Raw genomic sequence first — 26,929 nt, forward strand, 5'->3', positions numbered from 1 at the left:
ATAGCCCTGTTTAAAAGGTGAAATTCTTAAGAACATTCTTTCCAATACAAGGGGCCAGAAAAATTAAAAAGCCAAAAAGTCTCCAGAGAAGGAAATCCTCAAGCTGCCCAGTCCGAAGAGCTATCTATTATTTGAAATCCTCCCTCTCGAGGGTTCGCGGTATCCTCCTCCCCCCCACACATGTTCATGTTAGACCCAGAATGGAAGAATAGGACTCTGTTCAGAACAGTGTCTTTACAAACTTAGAAGGGCAATGGGTAGAAAGCTGGCACCTGTGCCTACCTCTCTCTGTGGCTGGCCAGACCCCTGGTCGCTGGTCCGGAGGTTCAGGACATGCACCTCCTGCAGCAGCCCCGTCGTGCCTCTGCTGGCACAGCCCGACAGGACGGTGAAGCTCTCCATCAAGGCCTGGACCGGATGGGAGGCATTGACAGGCGACAGTTCGCAATGGGCACTGGGCTCTGGACCTGCAGAGGGAATCACAAACATGAACCCCTCAGAGACCACAATCAACTGCGCCGCAAGTAAAGGTAATTATCCTGCACGGTCAAGCCACTGCCAGCCCACCCGAGGAGTCTTCCCAGGTAAGTTGCTGCCGGAACGAAATGGCAAAAAAGTCAGCCGATTTAGATTCTTGTAAAACTACAATCTCTTGCATTCCTTTGGACGATTCTGATGTGTATATGATTATTTAAATTTCCTTTTAGATGCACAAGTCATGAATGTATTCATCTGAATGGAGGAAACATCCCATTTGACATCTGTGTTTAATTCTTCCTTCCTCTCTTAGAATAAAACCAAAGCTAAATTAAATAAATTGCCTAAAGGTCCAATAACATTGTGCATAAATAATATTAAACACCTAAAATTACACCAGAAAAGATAAAGTCCCTATCTTTCAAGTGCTTCTGCTACTTGTCTTAGACAAAGCAAAACAAATTTAAGAACAATATAACGTAAGATGCAATGAGTAGAGGCAAATGGTGCCAGAGTTGTAGAGCAGCTTGGGCCAGAGGTCAGAAAATCCTCCCAAGAGAGGTAGGATGTGAGCAAAGCCTCAAACAGAGCAAGCTGATTTTGGTCATGCTCAGCTGCTGCCTTCTCATTCTCCTCCTCAATCAGACCTTAAATCCTAAATCCATCCGTTCTTCTTTGTCTTTACCTTCTGCAGCCCTCATTGCCTGTCCCTAGCAACTGCAGAGATTTCTAAAAGGAGCCTCAGGTGTCAAGCTCTCCAAGTCACCTTCTATGGAAGCACTGTCCATCTGACCCAGGAGTGCTCCATGAGCGGTTACTCCAAGTGCAAATGCCTGCCCCACCCATCTCCTGAGCATGCCCTGTGTCCTGTCGCTCGAGAAGTGCTGGCCTTGCGAATAAAGCCTGAGCTCCCTAACCTGCATGCAGGCCTTTCTTGATCTAAGCCCTTCCTCTCTCTCCCCATCCAGTAATACCAGCTAGCTGAAAGGTCTCCAAACAAACCATGATGTTTCTCAGCTCCTTGTCTTTATTCGAATGTGTTCCCTTTACCCAGATTTCTCTCCCATTGCAACTCCTACCTCACAACAAACATCCCAAACTAAAGGAGGGTGTTCTTTCTCTGTCCTCTTACAACCGCTCTGCCCAGCTCAGTTGATTCATTTTCCACACTGTAACCACCAGTGTATACATCTGTCTTTGCCAGTGCTGTGTGACCTCCTAACGCCTGTGGATTACTAATCTTTATATCCTCAGCACTCATCACAGTGCCTGGCTCAAAAATTATTTGTTAAATGAACCATTGAACTGAAGGAAAAAGTGTCCCTTCTCTGATCAGTGATTAGGGCACCATTCCAGGTACTTGGATTTGACTCTAAGGAACTGACATGGGAAAGAGATTGCAATTGCTTCAGTGATATAAGGTATGACCCCACATTCTGCCTCATTTCACGTTGGCTGGCTTAACAGAGAGACATCCAGGAAGGAGGGGGAACCTTCAATAGTTCAACCTCACACACTTCTGTGAGCTTGGTGTTATCCCCATGTGATAGTTGGGGGGACTGGGACTTGAATACACAGAGTCTACTGAACCTGAACCTTCCAAATGGAACCCAATACAAAAGCTGAGCGCACTCCAACGAGTTCTTTCTGACCTCTACATAATAGAGATCCTCTCCAGGGTTACAGCTCTGGTCTAAAATGCAAATGCAGTTCAGAACCAAGCAGTCCTGCACTCCCTTTGCTATACCCTAGGCAGATGTCTTGCATGGTGCATCAAGTCTATTTCAGAACTCATGGAAATTATCTAGGCTGCTCATAGTTATCTGCTCTGAAACGAGGTATGTACCTTCCCAAATAATCATGGCCACCCTTTGTACTGCTGTACGGTGCCCAGCTGCTTTCTAAGAGAGGTAGCGAGGAAAGGCGTCACGGCAACAAAGGCTGAAGGTACTAAATATATGGTTCCCTGAGATCCCCCACGCAGAGAACACAGTATGAGCAGGTGTGCGCCATGCTGCGCCCCCTCCTGCCTTCGCCAGCCATAGTGGGATGCCTGGCGTATTCCAGAGACAGTCTCCTATTCCTACTCAGCTCTGGGGCTACACAGCAGCTATTGCTACCCACACGGGAAAAACCCTTCTGAATCGGTTGCATAGCCTCCTGCCATGAATTTGCCATTACCACAATTAAGCACAAATAAAAAGTACTTTTCAGTTCTATTTTTGCATGCACGTGCAAAACTCTGACTGGGCTGTGGTTCTACCCTAAACACATCTGCAAAAAAAGGCTTGCAATCGGCTCAACTTGCCCTCCTCCTGACCACGGCGCCACCGCCACCCAGCAGGGCTTTCCTGCAATCACCACCAGACTGGGTGCAAACACTCATTGAAAACAAATCAAGAGGATAAGCTCTTACACAGAGATGGGGGAGCCAGAGAGGGGAGGTCCCAAGTGCTGAGGACGAAGGCTCCTCACCTAGAGTCTATGGTCTCTGGCCTGCCACAGTTCAGGACCGGGCAACCCCCACTTTATGGGCAGCAGAGCCAGCCATGGCCTGTACAAGTCAGTCCAAGGTCAAGGAAAGGAGGGAGCAATCCACAGGGCACACTCTGATCAAGTGACGGGATGGTTACTCCTTATAGAGACTCACTGGGGTTCTCCTCCTCAACCAGATGATGGACATATACAAAAATCTACAGCTATCATCACATCATACTCAATGGTGAGAAGCTAGAAGCTGTCTCACTGAGATCAGTTATAAGGCAAGGCGATCAACGCCCTCCCACCACTCCTTTTCAACACTGTGCTGGAAGTCCTGCTTTTTGGCCCTGTGAACAAATTCCGGTCAATATGATGTAAACAGAGGTGATATATGCAATTTCCAGGGAGTTTCTGATGAAGGGAATGAAACGTGTTCTTCTGCCATTTCCTTCTTCCTGTTGGCCAGAATACAGATGTGATGGGTAAAGCTGGAGCAGCCATCCTGGGTCATAAGACGGAAGCAACACCCTGAGTTGCCTGAGCCCTTGATGAACCTGGACCTGCTGGATCAGCTCTAGGCTGCTTCTTTGTATAAGGGAACACACGTAAACTTTTCTCTTATTCAAGACCATAATATTACTTGGAGTTTTCTGACACGTGCAGCTTAACCTACCTTAATTAAGATACTGGCTTTATTTCACTTCATCGGAAGTGCCAACCTTCTTCCCACTGGAGCCTCCACAAGGTTTCCTACAGCAACACTTTCCCCACCATCCCTGTACCTCTCCCCTACCATGGCAAGGCAAACTCCTGCCCATTCTTCAGATCTCTCAAGGAAGCTTCTCTTACCTCTCTTACTATATCAGGTGTGCATTTTTGATACTCTCATAGTACTCTCTATTTCTCTTCGTGTGGTTATACTTGTACAATTATTTGTTTAAAATGTCTGCATACACCGAAGACTGCAAACACCTCAAGAGAACGGCATCTGATCACTCTGCTTATTGCTTTATTCCGTATCTCAGCATAATGTCTGGCACACAACACGCACTCAAATATTAATGAGGGAGGGGTGGTCGGAGAGGAAAGGGAAAAGAACCACGAGGTGACCCATGCTCCAAGGATTTTGTACCAATAGGAGACTCTGTCTTAGAGTTCTTTCTCTTACTCTGCCCACTAGCCAAAGCTTCAATCTTGTACTAAACGGGAAAAAAAAAATCAATCAAGAGATAAAGGAGGTGGCATTTTGGGTTGCTAAGAATTGAGTTCCTGCTGGGGTTTCCCCACCCTCAAATGTCACAGAAGACAGAAACCCAAACCTGTTTTTGTCCCCTCATCCCAATCACTCTTTGTCAAGGCTCTTTTCTCTGGGTGGCACAACAATCCTGTCTCTCCCCTCAGCACACCGTGCCCCCGGCTGCACCCTGTCACCTGCTGGGTCAGCCCCAAGCCTTCTTGCCCCTTGGCCTCAGCCCACCTCTATGAACCAGTCTCCCATACTTCCCCATTTACCCCATAGTGGTTTCTTCCAGTCTACTCACACAATGCCAGATCCGTCTCCAGTTAGAAAAACTACCTGGGAACTAGGTGACTCACCCCCCAGCCTATACCACACATGCCTGAGGTGGCAAGGTGGCCATGATTCTCACTTGACCACCATGGAGCCCAAGAGTAGCGCTTCACAGCCGCAAACATGCTCCGAAACCCTGTCTGACTCATCTGCTCACTTTTGTGGCAACCTAAGAGCTCTGGAGCTGCTAGTTCAGGCTCTCACCGAGAGACTCAGAAGGCTGGGAGTTACTCTTGTGGCCACTGCTGGAAACCCACAGCCCTTCCTTCCCTGAGCAATCTCTTCCCCACAGACAACAGCAAGTAAGCAACATGCTCTGGTGATGATGCTAATCAGCACGGCAAAAGCTCCTCTGCCACAATAAGGACAAACCAGGGCGCTGGTAATAGGGGAAGAAATGCTGACTGGAGGCAACAGTATCATATACCCACACTCCTGTTAGTCTTGCACCAGTTTTCTAATAGAAAGGCATTTTACAGATACTTGACTCTCTGAGGCCTCACAGAAACTTTGTAAAGTGGGCAGAACATCTTTCCCATTATAAGGAAATTGTTGCAAGCCCCAGAGCTGGATGTACATTTCAGTCAAGTGCTTCCTGATAGAAGCGCACCTCCAGAGACATTCCTCACTGTTGCCTCCCATCCCGGATACTCCCATTTCTTCTGGGCATCTAGGACGTGCCCTGCCCAGGATTCTTTGGGAGTAATTCCCTAACAGTGTAACTTACTCTTGCTCTCAAAGTCTGAGTTGAATTCATCCTTCTCCAGTGCTACTCAAGCAACCTGATCTCAAAATCTGGGGTGTTGTTTTTTTTGAGCTGTTCTCCTCTCTCCTAACATAAAGTCAGACTCCGTATTTCCAGTTCAGTACACCTTTCTCAGCCACCAGGATGGATACACAGCCTCTGTTCACCCAAAAGTTGCTACTTCTATTGACTAAACAAATTTACTTACCTGAACACAGCATAGATTCAAGTAAACCCTGTTGTGAGAAACTCAGCAGGTGGCCCAAATGAAGTGGTGTCTTTCACAGAGCTGGGCCCTCTGTTCAGCAGCTGGGCCCCCATGGGCTCCACCTCCTGTAACAAGTGAGGGCTTACTTCTTTTTTTTTTTAATCCTCACCTGAGGGTGTATGTTTATTGATTTTTAGAGACCAAGGAAGGGAGAAGGATTGAGAGAAAGAGAGAGAGAAACATCGATCAGTTGCCTTCTGTTATACCCAGACTGGGGATCAAACCTGCAACTTAGGTTTGTGCCCTGACCAGGAATCAAACCCACAATGTTTTGGTGTATGGGGCAATGCTCCAACCATTTGAGTCATCTGGCCAGGGCAGCGTTTGATTCTTAATGAGTAAGGTTATCATGCACCTTGTCTGGGCCACACATTGTGCACATATTATTTCTAATCCCCATAACACCACATAAAGACAGTGTTAAAACACCCATTTTTAGAGTGCTAGAAACTGGGTCTCAGAGACCCAGTAATAGGCCAAAGCTCACAGGCCACCGGTAAGTGGCAGGATGGGAGGAGAACCTGGGTTTCTCAGTCTCCAGGTCCAAGCTCTTCCCATGACAAGGCACTGCCTGCTTCTACCTTGCATTTTCCAGTCCTTCAACTCAGGAGCTGGTCACACACTTACTGGCCACACACGCACTTTAATTCATGTCTGATAAAATACAATAAATTGCTTGGTTCACACACTTGCAACCTTTCGGCTGACACAAAAGACTTCACAAATGTAATGAGAAAACACAAGCTCATTCCTCATTTCACCAAATGTCTTCGTCTTTTTCACTAACGCTTGCCTATCTGCACATGGGAAATGTTTCTAAAATATGGCTATAACATCAATGTCTAAATTCCCAGTTCCACTTAAAGAAAAAAATGCAAGTGGATGCGCCCTTTCATTATGTCCTTTTGCTACAACACGGCACTCCAATCTCAGTTACAGAACCCCCACAGCCACCCTGGCGGCGGGCCAGCCTTGAGACTTGACATAATACAGACAAAGCATTTGGGAACAGATGCATTTGCTGCACACACTTTAAATTTAATCTGTCCCAAAAGAAATTAATATCACACCTCATGCAACAGAATAAAATACTGAGGGGGGAGGGGGAGTGATTGTTTGGGAGAGGATATAGAAAGTAATTTTCACATTTAATAAATGTGATCCTTAAGCATTCTCAATACTAATGCATACCAAGTTGACACAAACATCTGGTACCTATTCCACATAATTTCCAGCACACTGATTCCCCATATCACCCAGGGCACTAATGAGGAGCGTGTGTTCAGCTGTAATAAAAGTGGTAAAGATGCAGAGGGAATCAAGGGGTAATATTATAGCCTGGGACCAAGACATTGCAGTGGGGAGATTTTATTCCAACAACACCATTGGCTAATAAGGGTTTCTGTTATTGTCCCACAGGGAATTCTGCAATGCTGTCAGCTGCAAAGAGGGACAAACTCCCACAGATTGTGGAACTGGGCACTGCAGGATCTAGTCTGCCCCTGAGCTGAAAATCCCTCCTACCCCCATGGGATGCAAGAATCTGTAACAAAGGGCACCCGAGATGATTTCCCAGCCAATGGCACGGGCAGCCTCTAATTGAGCTTTATGAGAGGGAATGTGACAAACACCAGGATATGATGCAAAAGCAAAGTTCCAAGAAAAAACACCTGGAAGGCCCTGAGCTCGGGGCGCCTGCAGTGTACACAGCATATGCTCGTGTTTATATCATCTCAAATTTCAGCTCATTGGAGCTCCAGCCCCTTGGGAATGGAGTGGCGGAATGTACCACCATTAAAATCCAAAGGGGGCCCTCTACCATAGCCCCACGTGGGTTTTTCAACAATAAAACTGGGCTTAAGGCTGAAGCTTATCCCTGGTAGGAAAAAGACAGAAGAGTCTTAAAACCTCTAATATGGATTTCTCAGAGGGGAAAAGAACAGCCAGATTTTTCTACAGCACAACTCAGGCATGTCTTATCATAGTTTCTTTCATGCCCCAAGTGAGTAAATCCAAACCTTCCTCTTGACAAACCAACCCTCTTCCAAGAAGTCAACTGACAACTTGCTGAGCCAAAAGCCAGTGCATATTTGTATATTGTTGTGTTGAAACCATGGTGCAACCATGTTGGAGAATTTCCTGTCCAAGAGTGTTTTTAAATGTTCAAAAGGAAACAATGGGCAGAGCTTCTTTAAGAATCTAAATTCTCCAAGTGTTGGGAAATGCCAAGCTATAAAGAGCACTCACTCTTCCATCTAAGCAAGACACCTTTTTATAACCAAGGAATATCAGGAGGGATTTAGGCAGCTCTGAGAGTAAGTGGTAGTGGTTTCATTTTGTGTGTTTTATAACCTAAAGAAAAAAGGTAGCAGAGGGGGCATGTTCTAGAAGTCACCACTGGGCAAAAGCAAGAGAAGAGCCCTTGTATGAGAGGCACAGTGAGTAGTCTAGGAGGAAAACCGGACAGAAGATATAAGAGCTGCCTTTTAAATCCAGATCTGCCACTTACTAGTTGGTTGACCCATCTGTAAGCTTCTCATACCAGCAATCTCCCTCCCTCATGCTCTATGACAAGCTTGACTTGTACATCAAATGTGATACCCTACGTACAAATTCTTTACAAATTCCAAGTACTACTAGAGACATAAAGTTCCCTAGGGAAAGAGAAATAAATGAATGAAAACATCTTCTCCAATTGAAAAAAAAATGTTTTCTTTATGAGCTTTTAGATTAATAAAATATCTAAGATAAGATGTTCTTATACTACTCCCTAGCCATTACTCCCCAAAAGTTATTTCTAAGAGTTGCACTGGGAAGATTGAAAATAAAACCATGTACAGTATTAGAGTAAAAATTCCTGTTCTCTGAGTACATGCTAAAATTACAACTCCCAAAGGCAAGAACAGCCCATGTTTCTGCCCCTCAGGGAATTCTCAAACTCAGGAAAGAGGTAATCTGATGTTCTTGCTGTTTATTTTCGGTCTGTAAGATAGTACACCTGTTTCAATGCTTCTGATAAAATCTAAAGGAAGCTGAAAGTGAAGGGGACATTGGCTACAATATGCATTTATGGGGAGATTAGAATTTATAGGATGCTATTGCCTAAATGGCTCAGCACAGAGACCAAGAACAAACCTGGAGATCTGGAGAATGATAGAAAACAGAATCTGTTTTTTCTCCCACCATGTGAACTAGAGACATACAAAATAATGAAAAGAAAGTATACTTCTTTAGTAAGTGGGAAATACTTAATTGATCCTGACTCAAAATATGATACACAGTTTAGGCACATAACCTATAAAAATTATAATTTCATTCCTACGAATGCATTAATCTGTGGCAAGGTGAGACTCTCAGATCTGGAAAGCTGCCCCTCATTAACCCCGAGGGATGACATCACCAAACTTGTTCATCTCTCAGGCCTCACCTTTTACCTAAGAGAGTGGCTAAACTACTTTTCTCTTCTTTTACCGCTAGCAAGCTGGAGTCTGATAAGAAAGAAAAAGATGACAGAAATAAAGGGGAGATGTGCACAGAAACAAAGAGGTACAACACGTTGCACAGGGCACTCTCTGTGACTGCTGAGCTCTTGGTTAGCACTGCGGTGCAGGGTCTGGATAACTGATAATAGCTGTAAGGAGGAGGATGGTCAGAAAGGGCGGAAGAGGTGAATCATAACTCCTGGGAAGTTGAATCGTAGCCCGTAACCTTTAGTCCTGATTATAGATAGGAGACAAGAGATTTAAATTGGAAAACCTATCAACTTTTGGTTTGGCCAAATGGAAAATAATGCTAATTACAACCATCTGTACAAACTGGGCCATGAACTGAAAATATGTTTACTTTATAATTTTACAAATATATACTTATATATGTGTGTGTATATATATAAATCATGGCACTGAACAATTGGGTTGTTAAAGGATTGAAGGAAATGTTTAACATGAATGCTAAATTTCCCAAGCATCACTATATATGTCAAATCCCATTACAATATTAAACCATATTCTTTGCTCTTCAAGCTGGCTTGCTAGCTGGCTGCTCAGGTGCTTCTTCTGTCAAGAGGGGAAAAGAGACGACAGTTTGTGAGAAATCTATGGCTAACTAGCGTGCTCTTGCTCCTTTCACAGTGAAGCGTAAAAGCTCAGGAGAATCTATGGCACTGGTGTTTCCAGAGTTCACAGCAGTTATGGGCAAATCAAGCAGCACTACAGATAGGATTTCTCAGTGTATGTAGACCAAATTTCTCAGTGTATGTAGACTGGGCCTTAGAAAGGCAAAAGGATTGTGCCCAGCTAAGTAGCTCTGACCTAGAACCACATTTTTGTACCTGATTAAATTCAGAGACTCTGTAAACCTGTTATACTTATTATAGTAATACTTTTCCATTATAACCAATATCATCTCTTATTACAAATCTATTGTTTCATTAATTTGGGCATGTGTTTGTGTATCTTCTACTTAACTGGAAACCCCATGAGGACAAGGACCGTGTTTCTTTTGCTTATCCTCTATCTACCCATCTGGTGCTTGGCACAGCACCTGGCATGTGGCAGGTGTTCATAAGTACTTGTTGAGTGATGAATTCCTCAAACATCCAAAACCCTAATTCTCTATGGACCACAGAACCAGACTCCTAGGTTCATATCTCAGCCCTGCCACAGTTTAGCTTTAGCTTTTAGCTAGGGTGGTTACTTAACTGCTCTGCGGCTCTGATTCTTTGCCTATACAAAGGAGGTTATCATAGTGTCTACCCCGTAAGACTGTTCTAAGAATAACTCATTTATATTATCACATAACTATAAATATTATAACTATCTCTCCAACTATGGGATGTGTTCTGGAAAAAAATACTTTTTAACCTATCTCAACCTCCTTTTGCATTAAGAATCAGAATATTAGAGCTTAAAGGAAACTTTGTTCCTTGTAGTTCAATTTCCTTTTACCTAGCAGGTTTAAGAGACCTCTATAAACTAGCTGGTAAAAAGGCCTTCTCTTCCAGTCCTTCCTAGTTTTCAGACAAGTCCTACCATGGCTTTTGGTGTTACAGATGCAAAATTAATGTACCAAAGTAGGTCTCATCAGGGTCCCCAGTTTTATGAGCTCTACTAGAAAATTCCTGATCCAACCAAAATGTCATGCTATATATTTCTTTATTATATACATATTCAACTACTTCCAGAAAGGAAATTGAGGGACTTGTAATAAAAAATAAACAAAAACAGGCCCAGAAAACCCACTACAGCGGCCAATCAATTAAAAAGTGGCTATGGCAAAAAGGGAAATCTTACTGAAGCACTTAACCAAAGGCAACTACTTGATTTCAATATCCAACCTAGCCCTGAGCTTCCTAGCAGTCAAGGTAAAAGAAAATGTGATGCTTACAAGATCTCATAAAAAGGAAACAAATCAGCTATTTGTTTAAGAGGCTGAATTTAAGAGGCCTATAATAATATGAGGATCAGTGATTTCAAAAGTCATTTTACAAAAATCATAAACACATAACTTTTTTTATTTGGTCTCATTAATAATAGGGGAAATATATTCTGCAGTGAATTTCATTCAGGATTCCAGGCAATTCTCTCCAATATGCACAAAAACTCCTTTTCTGGACTTGGAAGGAATTTTTTAAAAACTTTTTAAACCAATAATTTGCATTAATGTGGGTATAAAAGCAAAAAAAAAAAAGCGGCATTAGTTTGCTAAAGGCTTTGATGGATTCTGTGATCTCGATTTTTAAAAATAAACCAGGCAACAAATCAAAAATTTTGGATTTTGCTGTCCTGGTTCAACAAGCAACTTCTGAAAGAATAAAATCTAAACAGAAGTATAAGTTTAAGGTTCAATTCAATCAAGTTGTATTTAACCTAAAAAGATATATAAAATAATGTACTGCTGTTTAATGAACTCTCCCCAAAAACTTAAAAGTGGGATAAATGAGATAGCTGTTCAGAAAAACATCTACTGAGCATGCTCATGACAAAACTTCACACACAGTAAACTACTGTAAAACACACATCTGTACCCGACAAAGCAACCTTTCAAAACAGATGTGTCATATGATGTTTCAAAGCTCAACTTTTTAAAAAAGTCTGTCACATTCAATCAAAGCAATTTCTGTTTTTCTGAAATCTGTGTGTTATTTTGGAGAGGGCTTTTCTTCGGTGTTTTTCCTCTCTGGATCAACTAGCTCCCCTCTTTTCCTCCCAAGTGAACCTTCGAAAACCGCCGTGCCAGAGGGAATTCACCTTTTCTCACATGGAGACAAACTCTAATACTTTCAAGCAGTCAATTTAAAAACATAATCCTTTGCATGCCAACTCCTAAAACAAAAAGGGCTTTGTTTCAAGATTTGCACAGAAAAATGTACCCAAGTTACACTAATCCGCTATTTAGAGTAATAATTAATTCTCTCTTTCAATATCACACTCCCTCTTCCCACCATACTTCATCTTGCCCAAAGAACCACCTTCCCACCATACAATAAATACCCCCTTTAGTCAGCATTGACTAATACCGAGCTATCCCACAGAAGCCGATCTTCCAAAGAACTAAAGCTTTACCCCTTTCCACAAAGGAAATGACTGGTCATTTTTAAGGGAAGACTACCTAAAACGCACTACACACATAATTACCTCCTGGCCACCTTACATTCTGAGCATCCAGAATATCATTTACTAAATTTTTTTTTGAGGGCCTAGCGTCATCATTATAAGTACTAATATTTTAATGTTTTCTATTTCTGCCTACATTTCCTACACTTCTGTTTTTCTCAATTCTGGCGGCAGGCCTGTGTTTCTGCCTCAAGCCCATCACATGCCACCTGTTACCCTCAATTCTAAGTTAACACGCTCCGGATGAAGGCCCTCCCACCTACAGGGTAACCTATAGGCACTTTTGGCAGCTCCCTTCCTTGTAATTCACCAAGCGCTTTGGCCCCCTTCATGTGCTCCAGCTGCACGGAGCTGCCAAAAGACTGACACCCTATAATAATATTAGTGACAATATTAGCAACAACATTAGCGACCTGTCCACACTAATCTAATTTGAATGGCAAGCCATCAAAGACAGTGAAGCTTAGGGACTACAGTGAACTGTTGGGAATTTAGTTCGCACAAAAACTGTGCTAAAAACCCTACTCTCCCATTGCTCTAGGGCTTCAAGCATTTTAGAAAGTTTATCTTTTCAAGGAGAGAAGAAAGCAAATATATGACTAGGTTGTATATACATATAAATACATGTGTATATACACACATATATATAAAGGTCTCGTGGTGCCTCCCATCTCATTTATTTTTCAAGATGAAGAGATTTAACCTGCACGTCCCAGATTAATTACAATTTTGGCAACATTCTCACATTCTCCCACTGTAGTTCCTCAGTGGAACTTGAAATCACCTTTCTTCCCTGTCCTCACTCTCTCCTCAGTGCCAGCAGACACTGTCATGGAAATAAGTGGCCCCTGTTTCAGGTCAGCATAAATGATCCCACTGTGTTCAGGGGACTGCGGGGCAGGCTGCAGCCTGAACAGAGAAAACACAGTACAAGGTCACTCAAAAAGCCCCTCTTCAGTACAATGATAGAATCTGCCACTGTCTAAAATCAAGTCGTGACACGGAAATCTTCCCTGCCTTTTCATGTTAGAAGAACCAGTCAGACCACACTATTTGCAAGCATGGTTATATAAGGAAAGGCATAGACTGAGGACTAGTGCAGTTTTGCAGACTCAGGGAGGTTCACTTTTTTAAAATTCTTTTCTGAAATGAAAGAGTTTCTTTGCGCCAGAGATAACTCATAATTTATCCTAGATTTCAACCTTTTTAACTGTGAAAAGTATAGGAAATTACATGGAAACAATGAATGGAAGTGCACTTTTTTTTTAATCAAACAAGAACAGGAAACTTTCAGTAGTTTATGGTAAAACTACACATTTGAGCCAAAGAGAAAAATTAAACTATCCTCTTTTAACTCCTAACTGTTCACCCTCTCCCATCCGAAACACACAAGAAGGCACAGAACTGACACCCGTGAAACAAATCCCAAAACTAAGAAAAAAAATGAACATTTACAGGCTCCAAAAATACACGGGCTCTAATTTACTTCATTAACCTCTTCAAACATGCCTACACCTACTTCTTCTATTCTTGTATGGTCAATTGTATGGTCATAATAAAATTTTGGAATATTAAAGACAATAAGTGAGGAAATTCCAGAAAATATAAAAACTATTTCAGGGAGGTAATAGAAACTCTTTATTTTTCTATCCAAATGCATAGGAATGAATAAACCAGCAAAATAAAACAGGCAATCACAAAAGTAAGCATATCTGGCTATAGTTCTATAACATAATGTCTTCCAAATTTACTGTCTCCTTCATGCTAAAGAAATAAGTTCCTTAGCCCCCAGCCTCTTCCCCTCAAATCTAAAAACCTCCACTGTACTGTGACCAATTTAAAAATCGGTGTTTTTTATTTCCATGACATCTAACACATCAACTGACACACAATGCAGAAAGGAAAAGCTCACATTTAATTCTCATTCACTTTAGTCTTAGTTCAGCCTTGTCTGGGCTACAGCTCCAATTTCTAATTATATATCATTTCCCTAAGCCTCAGTTTTCTCACCTTTGAAATGGAGATAATTCTTTCCCTGGTTGGTGTTGCATGAGTGGAGTGAGCGCTGGCCTGAGAACTGAAAAGTCGCCAAGTTCGATTCCCAGTCAGGGCACATGCCTGGGCTGCCGCCAGGTCCCCAGTTGGGGGCCTGCGAGAGGCAACTGATCAGTGTTTCTCTTGCATATCAATGTTTCTCTCCCTCTCTTTCTCCCTCCCTTCCCATCTCTCTAAAAATAAATAAAACCTTTATTAAAAAAAATAAAATAGAGATAATTCTTGTTCTCCTAATATCCAGGGTTATTAGAAAAACAAATGAGATCATACATTTGAAAGTGTTTTTTAAAATTACTATTAAATTGGGAAGCTCTACACAACCATAGAGACATTACCAATAAATGTATGAAAAATCAACAGAAAAGAACCTTCTTTCTTCTCAGCATCCTACTCCCTCCCCCGCAAAAAGTAGCTTACAACATATAAGGGAGACTTTAGGAACACAGAGGAAAGAAGAGTGAACTTGGCATTAGAAGTCCTAGGTCCTAATCTCAGCTCTGCCACTAAGAAGCTGCTTGACCTGAGCCATCTCACTTAGCTTCTAACCTGTAAACTGGGGCTAATGTTACCTATCTTGCCAAAGTAAACAAAAGTAATGGAGAGCAAAGTATTCTATAAGCTTGACAGTGAGATATCTACATAAGAAATTAATGAATTGGCTTTGCCTAACAAAAAGTTTGGACTTTTTGTTTTAAAATCGATTGACAAGGAAAGAAGCTAGCTGTGATCAGCCCTTTCCTAAACACCTGAAGGAAGAAGGCTAAGCCAAGGCAGTGTAGAGAAGCTTCCATAGTGGGAACTTTCACATTAATTACATAAAGAAATGGGGACCTAGGAGTTGGAACTTAGAGCAAGTAACTGTGGGTCAGAACCCCTTGAGTCCACTTAAACTTGTGAATTGAAATATCAGGTCAGATTTTCGCTATTCCTGGTTAAGACAGAGACAGGCAAACACTAATTCTACATGTGGACGCCCAGCATTCCAGAATAAACAGCAGCTCATGCAGAAAGCAATAGAAGCAGAGTAAGAGGAGAAAATAGATCAACAAACTACACCAGATTGGTCACTTAGTAATTAAAAGGAAAAAAAGAAAAGAAAATAACCTCCCTCAAAGTTCAACTTAAGGCTGAATTCCTATCAGAAAACTACAGAAGGCCAAAGCCCACATCTGCATAATATTTTAAATCTGAGCCTGGTCTGTGAGAAAACATTTGACAAAGATTATCAAAACATTGATTTTTCTTTCTTTCTACTCATTTTTCTCAATTACTTTTCATGCCTAACCCTTGAGCTTCACTTACCATTCCTGTTCTCTCAAATGCAGAAAACAAATACATATAAATTTGGACTGAATGGACTCTGTACAACATATTCTTTGTATCTATTCTTTTTGTTGTTGTTGTTCAATATTTCCCTTTTGTAACTGAGTGAACAACAAGCAAACATACGACTAACAGCCAACAAAACGGGCTGGTGCACAGTGATGGTGCTGGAGTCACTCATGACGGCGGTTACGTGGTGTCAGATTCTTCCTGGGCTCCCAAATGGTCACTTGAATTGAACACACCATCTGTTTCAGCTGTGGGGTCTCTTCATCTTTACAAGACTGCATTTTGAAAATCACTAGAGACTGCTGTTCCCATCTACAGGCCTCGTCTGAAACTTTAGACTCATGTGATAAGTGTTAACATTCAAATGCAACTTTGCCTAGTGGGAGCACACTGAAAGCAAATGAAGCATTTAGAAATTTAATGACATGCATTCTTTTACATTCCCTTACATAAGTAGGATAAAAAGTACTTATTTTACTTCTCCCTCCTAAATTAATGTAAGATTTTAACTATATTAGGATATGATTATTTTCAATTACTCCCACGTAACAGATCTTATTAAAGAAAATATCTTCATACAACCACATATGAACTCATCTGATCCCTGAGTACCTCTTCATTTGTCATCTCTTCAACTACACATATGACAGAATCATATTGTGGCCCTAAGCACTGAGAATGACTGGCCTTGCTGAGAACTCCAGAGCCCAGTACACAACAAGAAGCCTAGTTATATATTTACTTTAAAATAAGAATAATAACTTTTAACTCTACCTTATGCTTTGGACTCTGCCTCTGGTCTGATTTAAAAAATAATAATAATTAAGAGCTACCATGAGACCTAACTCCAGTAAGCATTAGTATGTTAATGCAAATCCATAGCCATCTGACAGCATTTTTACAAACAAAGCATTATAAGGAACATATTTTTCAAAAGGCATGGGAATTGTGCTTTCCAAGGTCTATATTTGACAATCTTTGGAATAGGATTGCAGATATTAGCAGTGTATAATAAATTAGATGTAATCCCCTCTTCATGACAAGCCACTTGCAAAAGAACACTCTAGCCTTGGAGAAGTTCTCAAAGGTTTAGACAAAGAGGAACTGTGAGAAGTGGCTTCTTGTTTGTTTGTTTTCAAATACTGCCTGTTTTAAATCACCCCCTTGATTTTTAAGCCGGAAGGGATGCAAATGTCTAAATTACTATACCCATCTTCCTCCCATTGCTTTAAACTGTCTATAAAACAAGTTTAAACCGCCCTGGCCTTGCCAGGACAAATGTTGGCACACGTATTCCAGAAAGGCCATGAATATCCTGAAGGTCAAACAAAATACGGGTTATTTCCAACCAGAAAGGAAGTCTGTGCTTTCTGGAAGGTGGCCCCCAGCTCAGCCTTGACTTGGTATGCTATGAAGCAAGGAAACCAAGAGCTAGAAACAGCCTTGAGTTTTAATCAGTACTTTCTGAAGGATGCTGCTGCTAACAGGGGGGAAATGTAAATGTCCTTGATGTCCACCTCTCCCTCTGTCTTGACTTTTCTCCTCTTACAGATGCATATACAGATGTATGAAACAATACTTCACTAACAAAGCTTTCAATTAAACTCCAGTATGTAAATTTGGATTCCTGCATCATTCATGAAAAAGGCTTGACACATCACTTAGGGGGTTTTCTTCCCCCTCTATTTACCAAGCAAGTTACCACAGGTCCTTCTTAATAGTAAAAAGTATCTTAGCGATAAAGGTGTTAAACTGGTGGGGGAGGGGAGGCATGGGAAAATAAGCAAGGGGAAGGGGGAAAGCTTTTTGCTGTCTACTTTTCATAAAAGACTGAAAACCTAACTGGTTTCAAACAGTAAGGCATAAAAGACCAGTGACAATTTGCATGCCTACACTACAAACATAATATTCTTTCTTTCTTTGGCACATTGAAACAGAAAGAAATCTCAGCTGTGTTTTTTGCAGTTGAGGAATCTGAGGCCCAGAGAAATTACGGGACAGCTGAGTGGTCAGCACCTACCACAACAGAACCCTACTTTCTTCTGGGGTCTGGTCACCCAGAAAGGCCTCGCACTTCCCCAGCTCTGGCACCTAATCTCTACTCCCTGACTCTGAGGTGCTGAGAGCCCACTCAGGCCCAAAAGCCCACCTCAATGGTCTTCACTGCCTCAATAAAGCCTCACTCAGCTCCACATAACCTTGCCCTTTCTTCTGAATTCCTGCAGCACCTGGCTCTTCCCTCACAGGCAGAGCCACAGCAGCAGGCTGCAAAGCTGAGCGCGCTATTAAAGTCAGAAAAAGCATTTTCTTTTGAATCCTCCAGAACGCCTAGATAGGGTCTCATACACAGTAAGCATTCAATGATATTGGTTAAATGGAAGCATTTGATCGATTAATTAATAAAGTGGCGTTCCCAAGGTTCACAGCAAGTGGGCAGCAGAAGCAAAAATAAAATCCATGTTCCATGATGACAGTGTAGTGCTTGTATGATACCACCACAAAAACCCATAGCTGCGTTTGTATTTGTGTGTGTGGAGAGGTGTGTACTGTGTCGTGTGCACACACACACAGGTCTTCACAATCAAGCAAAGAACAGTGAGCTTTCTCACCATGAACTCAGTTTTGACTTGTTCAAATGTGTCCCCGCAGCCCTAGCTGTTATTTTATATTTTCACTCTTCACTATGAAAAATTTTAAACTGGATCATTTCCTCTTTTTCCCTCAGTCTTTTTTTTAAGGAAAGTTTAGGACAGCAGGAAAACTGCTGAGCTGCGACACAAAGAAAAGCTGACTCTGCACATGCCTCATTGTTTTCTATTTTCATTCCAGCACAGTTGTGGCTGGAAACCAGCATTTAGGATTCCCGGTGGACCTGCATCCCTGGTGTTTCAAAATGTTACGCTTTATGCACTACTCTGAGAGGTGTGAGTCAACTGAATATGTTCCCTCATATATATCACGTATCTTTAGGGAAGTAACCAAAATAATGTGTTTGGGGAAAGGAGGGGAAAAAGGGTCCGAGGGAGTATTCAGAGATGTAATTACACATACACCAGTGGGACCTTTCTGGTGTGTGTTTTGGAGGTGGAAGGTTTAATGTAAACATTAACTTCATTTGTGCTTTTGACTTTTATATACATACTGCATCACCACACACTTGAGTATACATACATCTGTTAAAAGTGCTGACCCAATATTATGAGAAGGCCATTTACTCTACCATGGGTTTGTGTTCTGGGGTGCTTTGTTTTGCTTTCAGATTTTCGTAGCTTTCTTCCTCAAATGCATTTAATGACTTAATTTTAATTTTTCTTATATGCCTATTGATTCTAGGGAGAGAAAGGGGGGGAGAGAGAGAGAGAGAGAGATCAATGTGAGAGAGAAACATTGACTCGTTGCCTCCCATAAGCATCCCAACTGGGAATTGAACCCACAACCTAGGTGTGTGCCCTGGCTGGGAATTGGACCCCCAACCTGTTGGTGTACAGAACAATGCTCCAACCAACTGAGCCACACCAGCCAGGGCTTAATTTTTAATTTTTCATTATTTTATTGCCAGTGAGTTCCTCCTACAATCCAAGGACACGGGTCATCTTGCCAGAGAGTAGAACTGGTTCCTCTTTCCAAACTGCTCAGATGCTGCCTCTGGAGGAAAAGCTGCTCCCACCAGCCTCAGGGGACCTACAAACACAGGGTTCAGGAAGAGCCTGAAACAACCCTAAAATCCTAACCATTGCCCTACTCCACTGTCCCCCTAAAGGGACCACTTCTCAAAGAGCTGAGCCATCCCACGGGCTGAAAATAATCCTTATATCCATAAAGAAATTAAAACTCAAAGGCAGCTGGGACGATTCATCCATGGAGGGCCATTCTCCTGTTGGGAGAGGGCCGCCAAGAGTCGGCTGCATCTAAACATACTGTCTTTCCCGACAGTGATTTATTCATCTCAGCACGACACTAAATCCACAGCTTATAACAGCAGGACATCGCTGTCAGGGCACCAACGGCTCTCCGTGTGGCCGCTGTCTCCACCCCTGAAGTCATGATCACACCTCCAAGCCCGACAGGGGTAGAGGCTTCACCAGCCAGCCCCTCCCCCACCAACTCTGAGGATGCCTGCTCTTCCTTTCTCTACTCATGCTATGATTCCATTGTGTAAGACATTTTATCTTCCATAATTTTTCTCAAAGTCCTTAAGGAGAGAATGGACCAGCTTCAGAACAGTAGAGAAAGAGGCACTGAACTGGTAACCAAAACAAAGGTTCAAATTTTTGAATTGGCTTCTTAGAAGCCATGTCACTTTGTCACAATCTTTCTGACTCTTGATTTCAGAAAAATGATGCACAGCAGCACATTTTCCACAGGACTGTTGAAAGATTTAAATGAGATAACACAGAAGAAAGTATCTAGCACAGACTTCCTAACCTTTTACTTATAAAGCAATTATAATAATTAACACTTTTCAGAGGGTGTGATCATTCAATAACGAAGACCCATAGGAACATTTTGAACCTTTAGCAATCTTTACTAGGTCCAGGTAGCAACCGAAGTTCCCAACGTCTCTGTAAAAGTATTATTACACCATAACTGTAATTATACCATATTGTAATTGGTATAATTGTAAATATACCAACTGTATTACATCATAACTTTCCAACATAACTGAAAAGGTATTACAGTATTACACACATAGGTGTTAACTGCCATAGTATTTACAATAAGGAAATACAAGAAATAACTTAAATGTTCATGAGTGCACATCTGTACCATGAAATATATGCACTGCACTTAAAATAATATGATTTGTATTAACAGAAAGATTTTTTTGGTGGTCTCATTAATGAGATACATTTTACTTTATTTTTTAATTGAATTTATTGGGGTGACATTGGTCCACAAAACCATACAGTTTTCCAATGTACAACTCAATAAAACATCATTCGCGCACTGCGAGCGCCCACCACACCGAGCAAAGTCTTTTTCCCCATTTTCCCCACTTTGCCCACCTCCACACCTCCACTTACCCCATCCCCCCTTTCCCTCCGCCTATCACCACACTGTTGTCTGTGTCTATGTTAACAGAAAAATCTTAATGACATAATGTGAAGCTTTTTTTAAACTGCAAAATATGAAAAAAAAAACTCATTAACTCCCCTATAACTGTGTGTATATGTTCATACATATGTATATAAGTACACAGAAAAAGGACTGAATACATAATTCTAACTGTAAATAGTTCTTACCTAACGTCAAGACAGCACTAAAATGGGTCAGAAAAATGAATGGGACCTGTGATTTTGCCCTATGCTTTCTACAATATTTAATTCCTTTGCCATGCAAATGTATTTCAAGTATCACATATACAATGAAAACAGTTTTATTTGTATAATTAAAAACTAAAAATATATGTCCTGATTTACCATACAAATAATTCTGAAAAGGCAAATGCTGGTTGATGAGTTCTCTGCTCTTGGGTGTCTTATTTTGGGTCAGCATCCCATGCGGTTCCAAAAAAACAGCCACCCCAGTGACTCTCCAGGTAGCAGAGGGCCCTGGTCTACTCACTTGTATGACAACAGCCTCTCCTCTCTGTGAGAACTTCAGCCCAGCTTCTTCCATCTCTGTGGTGAGTGACCACAAACCTGGCATCCTGCCAGATGCTGCAGTGAAAACACCTGACTTTTGCTCCTGGCTCTGCCATATACCACCCGAGACTTTGTCTCAATTTTCTCATTTATTAAATAGGGATTTATCTACAGGGCTGTCACAGAGACTATATGACACGTACTGAGTGCCCCCAAAATGGCAGCTTCTATCATTACCATTATTAACCAGGAAATTTGCTGGGTCTCAAAAATCAATTTTTATCTACAAAATGAAGGCCTATCATTTGATTATTCCTAAAGCTCCCAGCTCTAATATTTTATCCACATGTGCTACAGGGAAAAAGGGGACAAACACATACTGAAGAGCGCAGCCAGGTGGCTGAGACCAAAGAGATCAGACCACCTCCTAGAGACGGCCTTGGCGATGGTGGGGCCTGTGTGACTGTGAGCGCACTATGGGGTGAGAGGAAAAGAAGGGAAGGGAAGCCTTTTTTCTCCAATTTAGAAGACATATTTTGGAGGAAATAATAGACAACAGACATAATATTCACATTCTTCTACTGGCAAAAAAAGAAAAAAAATTCAATATCCCCTAGTGCCTGCTAGAGGCTGGGAACAACAAAGTACGACAAAATAGATGAATTTTACTGTACGGCCTTCCCAAACACAGCCTTCAGTTTCCTGCCTCCTGAATCTTCTGGGCCAGAAGTTCTGGTCAAATCCCTTTAAAACCAATGCACAATAATATCTCTGTCTTCTAAACCTAACTTTGGGGGTTCAACTGAAATCCCACCTCCCTATCAACCTTCCTAAATCCTCCCTATTAAAGTCCTCTCTCTCTCTTTAATTATTCTTTAATTCTATCGATTTCTACTTTATATTACTATTATACTTACTTGCATGCCTGTTTTACCTCTTTTACAGGGCCATAAACTCCCTTGTAAGCCAAATAATATCTAATTCAAGCCCCCCATTCAGAGACATTTATTGAGCACCTATCTAGATGATAAGTACCAGCCAACATCCTGGGGATACAGAGATAACAACATATTCTCCATCTTCAAGGGCCTCACAGTCTAATAGGAAAAGATGAGCAACTGAATGATTTCAATAACCATCATGCTATGGGAGCACGGGGCCTCTCATCCACCCCAAGGAAGGGGAAGACGGAAGGGTCAAAAAAGGCCTCCTAGGTAGATGATGTCTAAGGTAATTCTTAGAAGTTAGTTGAAGTTACCTAAGCAAGAAAGGATAGAAAAGCACAAAGTAGGTACATCTACTTTGGAAAACCGGGTGACAGTTTTATAAAGTTAAGCATATACTTAAAACCACACAACTGAGAATTGCACTACTAGGTATTCACCCCCCAAAAATGAAAATATCAGTCCCCACAAAGGACAGGTTTGCAAACATTCATTACCGTTTTTATCATAATATTCAAAGGAAACAACCCAAATGTCCACTAACAGGGAATGAATAAACAAGTTTGGGTAAATCCTTCCAATGGGCACGCTCAGCATTGAAAAGGAACAAACTACGGACACATGCAACCTGGCTGTTGACTCTCAACCTTTTGTTGAACAAAAGGAGCGAGGCACAAAAGACTACAAGAAATTCTGAAATAGGCAAAACTAATCCAATAGTGACTGAAACCAGATCAATCAGTGCCTGAGACCAGGGACACTGACTACAAAGGGACACAAGAGAATTGGGGTGGGGGAGGGGATAGAAACTTATGCATGTCTTCTACAACTTGATTACAGTGGTGGTTACAGAAATATACATGTTCATCAAAACTCATCACATCTCATCAAACTATACCTTTAAAGTATATGCATTTTAATCTATGTAAATTATACTTCAAAAAACCTGATTTTAAAAGAAAAAACATACAACACAGTGTTTAAGAGTCTGGAGCCAGACTGCCAGCTCTATGATTAACTGGCTATGTAAGAGTTAACCAATGATAGTATTATTATTAACATTCATACTAATTTTAGGCAGAGGAAAGAACACAAGCAAAGATCTAGAAGTGAGAAACAGCATGGTAGTGTGAAGACTACAAAACAATTTAAGAGGAAAGATATGAAGGAGATGAGGCCAAAAGAGGTGGGGAAGGTCAAAGGTCACTATCTCTGTATCTTCATACCTAACAAAGTTTCCAACACAAACAACTAAATGTTTGTTTGTTTGTTTTTCATTCTCTCCCAAAGACATTTCTTTTATTGCTTTTAGAGAGAGAGGGAGAGAAAGAAACATCAATGCGAAAGACACAAGCATTGTTTGGTTGCCTCCCTTACATGCCTAGTCTGGGGATTCTACGCACCTGGACCAGGAATCCAAACCACAACCTAGGCATGTGCAGCCTGACAGGAGTTGAACCCAAAACCTTCAGCTTCAGGACGATACTCCAACCCACTGATCCACATCGACCAGGGCTAAATGTTTTTGTTTTTTTTTTTAATTGATGAACATATAAACCACTTGATGTCTACTAGGATGGCTATAATAAAAAAGATAGCAACAAGTGTTGGCAAAGATATGGAGAAACTTGAACCCTAATATATAGCTCCTATGAATGTGAAATGATGCAACCATTTTGAAAAACAGTTTGGCAGATCCACAAAAGGTTAAACATAGAGTTACCATATAATCCAGCTATTCTACTCCTAGGTATATATAGAGAGAGAAATAAAAACATATGCCCACAAAAAAACTTGTACACTAATGTTCACAGCAGCATCATTCATATTATTCATAACAGCTAAAAAGTGGTAACAACACAAATACCCATCAACTGATAATGGATTAATAAAATGTGGTATCTACTTACAATGAAGTAGTATTTAATCATAAAAGAAGAATGAGGTACTCATATGTGCTACAATAGGATCTAACATTGAAAACATTATGCTAAGTAAGAGAAGCCAGGCGCAAAAGGCCACATATCATATAATTTCACCTACATGGGATGTCCAGGATAGGCAAACTCATAGAAACAGAAATTAGTGGTTAGCCGGGGCTGGGGGAAGGGGAGACTGGGTAGTTACTGCCAATGAATATTGAGTTTCTCTTTGGGGTGATGAAAATGTTCTAAAATTGATTGCAGCAGTGGTTATACAACTCTGTAAACATAATAAAAATCATTCAATTGTATACTTTAAATGAGTGAATTGTGTAGTATGTGAATTCTATCTCAATAAAGCTGTTAGAAAATATTTAATGAACAACAGGATGTCAATGGTCCACTTATTTCAAGGTATGTTCAATAAAAGTGAAACACAATTCCATTTGTCCAAACCCATATTAAGTTCCTATAATGCACTAGGTATGGTGGCCACAAATACTGAGTTAGACAGAGTGCCTTAGCCTTAAGAAGCTATACTATCGAGGAGTAAGGAGAGAGGCCAATACACAGTGCAGCACCACATTAGAGAGCCCCACTGAAGGCCATCAAGGGACACAGGGAACACAAACAAGGCTCAGGATCTCCACTCCATTACTTTGTCCTTGGCCTCCGATCATCATGCCATGGTCCTACTGGATGTGCATTTCTTCTATTATAGGGATGATACACATTTACGTTGGTAGGAGGCCCCTGGGGTGAGCAGTGTGATTGATTCTAAGCTGCGCAATCTGAGCCAGACGTGGGAACTGCATTACCCTCTGCCAGTGACTGGTTCCAGATGGGCGGGGCTAAGTCAATTCAGCCAATGAATGCAAAGAGAGGTCTGCTGGGAATCTAAAAAAAGGGGCTCTTTCACTCTTAAGAAACCTGAAGGCAGTATTTCAACTATGAACAAGCCCATAGCCCTGACACCTACTGACAGCCATACCTATAACCACCAGCAGACCCATCTTCAGTTAAGATGACGCTATGACCAGTAAAGTGGAGAGACAAAACCACCTAAGAACTGAATGAAATTAGTCAAGTTTCCATTTTCTCCTGTCTCCTGCAGCATTTAAAAAGCTCCTGACGATGTCACCTGATGTTTTTTTCCCTTCCATCGCTGGCCAGGAAGCACCTACAGAGCAGAAACTAGGAGCTACATGTTTCATTTCCTCCCTCAGGGTCTAGCACGCTGCCAACCATTGCAAGCCACATATTCTGAAAGAACAGAAAACGATGAACAGAGTTGTTAGTCTGCTCTCATTACACTCAACTCAAATATTTTTAAAAGTAGAATTTAACAGAAAAAAAAGACTTTTGCCTAAATAAAGGCCCTCCCTACTGAAACAGACACACATAGTTCCCATCACCGATTTAATCGAGGCCCATGTTTTACAGAGATAACTCCTGTCCCTTCCCCTCTACTGCTTCCTGTGGTGCCGGTGTGGAAAAGGTCCTGTAGTTTTGGCGAAGGTGAGGTGCTTGGGGCAGGGACTCTGTAGGTATGATGTAAAGTGTCAGGCAAATGACTGGTACTTGATGTCAAGCACCATAGCAACGATCACAACAACAGAACTGGCGGGGCGGGTATGGACTGGCAGTTACAACATGGAATGGTACTGGTTTCTATTCTCAGCATGTGTCACTGACTTACTGACAAGACAGTTAAACATAAAAAGGGACCATTATCGGTGGTAACTGGGACAGAGTCCCAGGGCTAAAAGGACTAAGAAAACTCCAGCAGTGATTCCCAAACCTCTTATTTCTCAATCATTTAAATTCCCTTCTCCAAAGCTTCTCTGAAGCTGCTATTACCAAAGTAAACTAATGTTAGTTGCCTTGCACTTCCTTTCCCTGGTGTGAAGACACCAAAAGATGAGCAGAGGAGACACAAAAAATCCCAATTATCCTCCCCTTCTTAAGGAAGAAAAACCTGCTGCATGAGATCATTCATAACTAAGACTAAGTTACTCATTATGAATACTCAGTCCCTGGCACACAGTAGACAGATAAATGTTTATTAAATGACAACAGGAATCTAGAAGAAAACATCTGACTGTTGGACAGAGAGAAACAAAGCCTTGACTCTCCCAAGTTCACTTTTGGCCAACCTGTTCGTAATAATAATGCATGCTATCAAAAAGCTGAAAAGAGCCAGTATTTCAGCTAAGGCTACTGTTACTCGCTGCTCACTGAATGAATAAATCGATTCAGTTTCTCTGACCTCCATCCAGAACATGAGTGAGGTATGGCCAGTGCAAGCACTGACTCCCTGCTCACTTGTTATTGACCTCCCTGGCTGACAGTGAATAGACACCAGAGAAACCTGTTTGGCATCAGGCTGTCCAGGGTATCATTTTGGTTAATGGCTTCATCTAGTCCAGGGCAGTGGCTTTTCAGATCACCCTGCAGCCTGCTTTTCAAAGCCTAAGAGCCTAGGACATACTCTAGCAATCTTCCTCTTCATCCCTTCCCCGAGAAAATATGAATGTCATGACCATTGTAGAATAAACCTGGAAAAGTTTACTTCCTCCTCTAATTACATTACTCAGAGTGAAGCATGGGATTCACTTGCACTGATATTCACACCCTTGATGAACTCTCTAATATAACCAATCAACCCCATCAATATTTTAGCTTCATTAGCCAACCAACCAGAGGTAAAAAGAGTTTGCCAAATGACAAACTCACATTTCACCCAGGTATCTCAGCTAAGACAAGGTAGAAACATCACATCGGTAAGCCAGTGTACAAATGTCCAGCCCTGAGATACACGGAAACCAACAGGGTACTTATGGTTATACTTTAACTTAAATCCACAATTAACAGAAAACTGCCACTCATTTAGTTTGGTTTATCAGCAGGAATGTTCATAGGAATTATCATGAGCA

General features: G+C 41.6%; 1 protein-coding gene across 2 annotated transcripts in view; it reads right to left on the reverse strand.

Annotated features, from left to right (window-relative positions):
• TGFBR3 (transforming growth factor beta receptor 3) overlaps positions 1–26,929 on the reverse strand; it is a 195,323-nt gene that overhangs the window by 118,243 nt on the left and 50,151 nt on the right. For both annotated transcript variants that reach the window (XM_054592126.1, XM_054592127.1), the window contains exon 3: positions 283–467. In XM_054592126.1, the coding sequence (XP_054448101.1) occupies positions 283–467 (185 nt within the window). The remainder of the gene's footprint in view (positions 1–282; positions 468–26,929) is intronic.

The sequence above is a fragment of the Pteronotus mesoamericanus genome, unplaced genomic scaffold (genome assembly GCF_021234165.1).
Source record: "Pteronotus mesoamericanus isolate MK-2021 breed Mesoamerican mustached bat unplaced genomic scaffold, CSHL_Meso_final scaffold_31, whole genome shotgun sequence".
NCBI classification, from domain to species: Eukaryota; Metazoa; Chordata; class Mammalia; order Chiroptera; family Mormoopidae; genus Pteronotus; species Pteronotus mesoamericanus.